Source organism: Tubulanus polymorphus, chromosome 1 (assembly GCF_964204645.1).
Source record: "Tubulanus polymorphus chromosome 1, tnTubPoly1.2, whole genome shotgun sequence".
Classification (NCBI taxonomy): Eukaryota; Metazoa; Nemertea; class Palaeonemertea; order Tubulaniformes; family Tubulanidae; genus Tubulanus; species Tubulanus polymorphus.
Window position 1 is genome coordinate 11,947,354 of NC_134025.1, and position 6,917 is coordinate 11,954,270.

General features: G+C 36.5%; 1 protein-coding gene across 1 annotated transcript; it reads left to right on the top strand.

Moving 5' to 3' along the window:
* Positions 1-299: 299 nt before the first annotated feature.
* Positions 300-5,591, top strand: LOC141906532 (dynein axonemal light chain 1-like). The gene is made up of 10 exons (XM_074795866.1): positions 300-368; positions 1,290-1,328; positions 1,540-1,649; positions 2,721-2,776; positions 2,864-2,919; positions 3,285-3,374; positions 3,602-3,655; positions 3,732-3,768; positions 3,960-4,046; positions 5,021-5,591. Exons 1-10 carry the CDS (start codon positions 366-368, stop codon positions 5,059-5,061), a joined length of 573 nt encoding a protein of 190 aa, XP_074651967.1. The 5' UTR covers positions 300-365; the 3' UTR covers positions 5,062-5,591.
* Positions 5,592-6,917: the final 1,326 nt, after the last annotated feature.

Sequence of the window (6,917 nt, forward strand, 5' to 3'; positions counted from 1 at the left end):
GAAGAGCACGTATTTAGTTACAATAATGACAATAAAGTCTAATTAAATTGAACAATGTAAATTGAATTGGTCTCCACAAAAAATAATAATCTGGATGCTGAAATGCCGGCTGTGTTACTGATTATATTCAAAAGTCATCGACCATTTCCTATTCACAAACGATCACAAAATACCCTTAAGATTATCTCTTAATCATCAAACTATGTGAAAATTTTCTTCAACTTCATTTTTAAGAAGCCAAATTTGAATTGTATTAGCAGCGCTGAATTCCCAGATGACTCATCAGCGCATTCTGCAGAAAGCTTGGTCGTTGTTTAATGGTCGTCAAGGAAAACTAAAAGTTTTACTTATCTAAATAGGCTAAGATGGTGAGTTTAATCGACCCACAAATGTATAAGATCGTAGCCTACTTATTCGAATTTCTATGATCATTGAATAAATCTCAACAACAGATACCGAATCTTACACCATTTAGAGTGTGAGAGATCGAAACGTGTATTTTTAAAATTTTATTTCATTAAAAAAAGATAAGTCAAGATTCGGTCTTACTACTTTACTTATAAGTTATCGTGTCTTTCTAGATCAGATCATCTGTTGATTTTATGAATAAAATTCAAATGTTAATTGCTTACAGGTATAGCCTAGTTCGTTTTAAACTTATCTCATGATTGTGATGAAAAAGTTCTTCATTCAATCAAGCAATCTGTTAGTGTTAGTTGATGATTGCTAACGTTAGAAACCTTTACCAATTTCTCAACGAAAAAAAAATGAAAACGTTATTAGGCCTGTGTAAAGTTTGTCAAAACACAAATTATTGAATTTTCAAACCAACCGCATTACAACGACTTCAAGTATCAGGGCCGTCGGAACAGGGGCGGTCAAAGCCGCCCCACTTTTTTGCTTAACAAAATTTTTTCAAAAGCACGCTGTACCGCGTAGCAGCTCATTGTTCTCTGTACTAGGTGGTTGGCTCACGACTTATCATGCTTCTGTGAATGAGACCGTGAAGTGGCCCCAAAGGCAAAACGCATCTCCGGCGATTGAATTTTCAAAATTTTTCAAGGGGAGGGCCCCCAAACCCCCCTTCAGAAATAAGCCTCGCCACTGAAAAATTCCTTCCGACGGCTCTGAGTATATGGACGAAAGACCATCGCTGGTCATACGTCTAAGCTGGATTACTGAACTTTACATGTTCCCGCTGGTCAGCAGGTTTTCAAGGAAGCATCGATTGCTACTGTCAAATATAGTCCTCGCATAGAATTTGCTGATTCCTTAACATTTCTTTTCAGTCGAAAGGCACTACGATCAAAGAGGCACTTGCCAAATGGGTATGTTATTTAAAGGCAATCAATAAATGAAAAACGCGTATAGCATAGGCCACACCTGACAATAATGATCTGAAAAGTGTTGGTCTGAAATAATTTTGATTTAGATAATGTATCAAAGGTTATGTTATGAATTTTCTTCTAAATTTCTATATCTTTAATTGCGGCTCTGGTAAAAGTATAATGTTGTTCATTTGTGAATTCTCTGTTACAGGAAGAGAAAAAAGGCTGCAAGGCAGCAGAAGCCGAAGAAGTGCTGTTATATGCTCAGATACCTCCAGTTGAAAAAATGGATGCCTCCTTATCAACCTTGGCAGCATGCACGTAAGTTCATGAATTGAATTTTTTCATGATAGCCTTGCTTGTGTATAGGCTTAGTCAACAGTCAATATATAGAAATCCTGCATAATAACTAAAGAAACATGGGTCGGAAAATTTTCTTGAGTATGATGATTACTATAGCTACGGCTTGAGTATGAAACATGACTGTATTCATTACTCCTGAAAGTGACTAATAGGATGATGTCGAAGTATTGAAATTTTACAACTAGCTCAAGGAAACCTTGGGACTCATTTTTTCTTTATTGGTGGGATTTTACCGTATGATTGTCTCAACATACAGTGTTTCATCAAGATTATCAGGTCATCCTGTGACTAGTACAGTGCTGTTTGGTGTCAGTTTCCAGTATCTAATTAAGTGATTTTTGTTGCCTCATTTAGCAGGTTTTTCATAATTTTGGAAATTCGTTTTCTATAGCACTGTGATACAATGTTCAATGGCGCTTTCCGTTACATTGGTATTATTACCTCTTGCCATTTATCAGTCATCGCTCCCCGGGGAAAAGTAACATCCAAGCAGCTAGGCGCTCAGGAGTCATCAATCAGACCAGGTACCCATTTACTCCTGGGTGGAGAGAGGCAATGAGAATAAGTGTCTTGCCCAAAGACACTACGGGATGGTTCGAACCCATGACCTGGCTTCCCAGAGTCGAATGCTCTGATCACTCGCCTACACCCCTCACTTTCAATAATGATAATAATTTGAGATTTTTTAGTTACTTCATGTGTACAATAATGTACGAAAATTCTAACTTCTAACAATTTGGTGAGACTGGTGGTTCGTAGAAAATGAAAACTGGCGCATATGAAGATGATCTCTAGTGTGAAATCGAAACGTCGTGTTTTTACATTTAGAAATAAATTCTCGATTTTAATTCTTTTAATTGTACATAGTGGGTTTTTATCCTATCATGGCGCATATACTCGACTGACAATAAATAGGAGCTTATTACTGGGTTACTGTCAGTTCAGGCTTTCCTGTTTGACAGGACAGTTGTGTCCCGTTAAGGTTTAAAGATATTTTTCAATAATGCAGATTTATTCTTTATTTTTAAGGAAATTGTCATTGTCGTCAAATTCTATTGAAAAGATTGCAAATTTAAACGGCCTAAGTAAGTAAATCCCAAATGTTATATAATAGATTTTAAGCCAACTACTGCTGTAGGACTAATCAACTTGCATTATCATTGATTATCTAGAAAATCTTCGAATACTCTCCCTCGGAAGAAATGGCATCAAGAGCTTGACAGGTTTGGTAAGTTATCAATCCGCAATAAACAGAATTATTTTTAGTGAATGTGGAAAAATGACGGAAGAGGTGCTGCGGCTGAGTAGTTACGAGCCTTTCATCAATCCAGACAGGGATCATGGGTTTGAATCCATCAGTGGTACTTCTCTGGCCTTTTCCGTCCGTTCCTCTAGCAATGAAAGAAACCTCGAACCCGCTTGTAGGCCTAATATGCTGATTGGTGTTTGGCAGGTTCAGGATTCAATGAGAAAATAACGACATCCGGAAACTAAACAGATAGATGTATTTTAAAGTATTTCGTTTTTTTTAAATTATGTCATAATCCTGGTTTAATTTGAAACAATTGCTTTATGTAATCTTTATTTTGACAGGAAGCCGTCGGCGACACATTGGTGGAGTTGTGGATATCATATAACTTTATTGAAAAACTCAAAGGAATAAATGTTCTTAAAAAGTTGAAGGTAAAAATGCATGTAGCCTACTGGTTAGCAATAACGATCAATAGCATTACGATGCAGTTTAATAAGTTGGCACACTGTTTCCCGGGAATTTTTGGTTAAGTCGTTATTTGAGAATAAACTGTTTTAAGCGGAAACTCTCATGAAACTAGACCCTGGTTTGCTTATGTTAAAAAATTAGCTCGTTTTCATCAGAAAGGTCTAAATTGTTTCAATTCCTACCATTGCAGGTTTTGTACATGTCTAACAATAGTGTAAAAGATATGAGTGAATTCCAGAAGCTTGTAAGTATAATTTATTCGCAGTACAATGATCTATCAAGTAACATGTTATGTACTAAACCCCTTGTCTTTTCATCAGGCTGACTTACCTTGTCTTGAAGATTTATTATTCGTGGGTAAGTAGGCACTAGTAAGATTAGTTTTGAAAAAGTTTGTAATTTTTTTCGAATTTTATCATTCACTTGGCCTCACTTATTCAATTATGCTCGGCCGAGCAAAAATGCCCGAGTAACTTATCAATTTAGTGACTTATACCTGCATAATGAGAGCAGCTGCAAATGGATTCTTTCTCAATAAAATCTTACAGGAAATCCTTTAGAAGAAGCACATTCACAAGCTGGTGACTGGGTTTCTGTTGCCGCCAAAAAATTACCAAAACTGAAAAAACTAGATGGTACGTATGGGTATGCACAATATTAAAACAGTGCAATCATGCTAGACTAACGTCAGGGGCCAGTTGAATAATCAGGATAAATGGTTGAAAACATCGAAAAGGAAAAGGTTATACAGTAGAACTGGTGTAAGTCCGACATGTTGAGACAACGGGAAAATGTCCGACTTAGAAAAATTCCGATAATGAGTAACTCGGATCTTGGCAGGTTGATCTGATTTATCTACAGATTAAGACCCTAAACTCAAACAACTGTGTGACACAGTACTGTCAATACTCTATTCTATAGCCGACTACTATTGTAAACATGTGCTTAACATGTTTCTGTTGACAGGAAAATCAATCTACCAGTGTATAATAGACGCTACGCGTCAGTGACGATCTTTTTAAAAAGAACTGAAATTAGCAAACTGACTTAGAGATTGAGGAATGCATTGCTTTGAAACTTTCGGAACATATATTTTAGCCGAATTTCCGACTTCTAGAATCCGACTTTGAGACAGATTTTGATAGGGAAGTGAACTGAAAAAATCGGGACCTTGGAACTTCGGCTGATTGCTGATTTTCTGACTTAAAGCTGTCCGACTTACGCCAGTTCTACTGTAATAAGCATTTAATGATAATTTAGCTTATAGGATAGTCAAGTCAATTACAAACTCAATTTGCTATCTTTATCCTTTACTCCTAAAGAAAATGGAGAAAATTCTTAATATTCACTCACCAGCCACTTGTGTGGGTATGTGATGCTTGTAAATGTCTAGACTGGGGTGAACGAGATCTATCATGGGAAAGGTTTGAAAAATAAGTGAAAAAATACAGTCGACTCCTGCTTACTGTAATCAATTGAATGGGAACAGTGATAATAGTTTTGAGTTAGGTGATATATGTGATTCGAGTTAGACAGATGAAATTGAATTGATATTCTATTGCAAGAGTTCTAAGATTTTGAATCAACTGTATTTTTGTTTTTTTTCCAGGTGCACCGGTGATTCGTGCGGAGGAAGATGAGGAAGATTAATGAGATGGTTCCGATTGATGATTCCGTTTTGAAGAAAAAACGAACATTATTCTCTGTAGATTGACGAACTGTGATACGAACACTGGTTATATGTTGTATGTTTCGAATCATCTGTGTTTGTAAATTCCTGTTACAAAAATCAAACATTTTACAAAAGAACTGCTAAGTGTATCTGAAAAAAAAACGCTTTGACATTTTAAAATAAGATGTTGTCTGCGGTTAGCTATGGCTTTGTTGATAGATTTCATGGTCTGTATCATAATAATCAAAGTAATGAAATGCATTGGTTTCTTCCTTATCAGTAATAAAGTAACTTTATTACCGGTACTAATAAGGTGGAAACCAAGTATTTATGTAATTGGTGCTTGTATTTTCATTGGATTACACGTCATAGCTGTCTACCAGCTACTCGGTGTATGTTTACAGTGCTAGAATTGACAAAATGCACTAATTCACATTTTCATGTTCTTTTTCTATAATAGACTGTATTTTTTTGTACATCTCATCAATGGACATTCCTGTGTATATATAAGAAAATAAATTATTTCGTTTTGAATGTTATTAAATAGAAAATTAAATTGAATATACAGATTTAAATGGTTGTTTTGACTTTGATTTTGAAGTACATGTACCTTTTGTATAGGAAAAAGAATGTATACATCGCATATATACATATATTATATGAAGCGGAAAGCTCTGGCAGAGAACCCCTTAAAACGAAACATAAACTACGCTCTCAAAGGTCGGCCTGGATAAGATATTTACCAGCTTTCCAATGTCGATGAAAATTTCCTTAATTATAGAGTTGGTTTTGAAAACTTTTGATTCGCTCATATGAATTTTATTCTTACTTCCTATCAATTCTGCAGCCAATAACTCAAATTGTTGCATGTATTTCGTTTTCTAAACCTGAAAATCAAAGCACAGGAAATACAACAATTCATGATGGTCCGTGGCAAAGGTTATATTCTGAGGTTGTCCTCCTTCAGGTGATTTATCTTCATCATTGATTCTAAATAGCATCTCCGATGAAATGAATATGAAACAAATTGTTAAGCGGTTCTTGGCTGAAATTGTTTGGATATTTTGTAAACTTAGCATAGGCTGCCCCACGATTTATTGCAATTCAATGGGCATCAAATTTTAATTGGCGGAAGGCCCACATTGATGAATTGTAGGCCTCATGTCAACAACTTAAAATTGCTTCCGCGGCCTGGATAACCAAGATAAAAAACATGACGTCCTCTAAAATAATCTGTTTGTGATCATCAAGACCTTTTGACAAAGTCCATGACAAACTTTCTGCTGACTTGAAGTTGGAATTGAAATCGACGCAGGATCAGATTCGCTGAAATAGTACGCCTAGGTCTAGTCTGCGGTTCCTTGCGCCAGGTGCCTTGCAGTGTAGGCCGTGATGAAGCTGCTCGTTTACCCCAGGGGTGGATCCAGACGTGAATAGTACATGACCCGTACGTGACCTGTACGTGGCTTTTTCCATACCTTTTGAAAAACAATGGCAATTTTTTCAGGGCCATTTTACCACGCATCTAATAAGAGCTATCTACGGTATCAGGACAATTCCACCCCCGCTGCAATTGTCCCCTAATTGTGGGGTTATTGTCTGGGGGGCAATTGTCCTAGAACCATGGCTACACATCATACACGGCCTTTCTTATACCAGGACTGCATGGATATTGCCCTTTTTAAAAAGTATACCTTTTATCTTTTTGTGCAGTCAAATTCGGCCCCTGACCTCACCCGAGCAATGGTCATTTCGGATTTAGGAGTCTGGATAATATTGGCATGGACCTTCAAAGGGAACAAAATAATTTTGACAGAGTAATGGTCTGTATCCG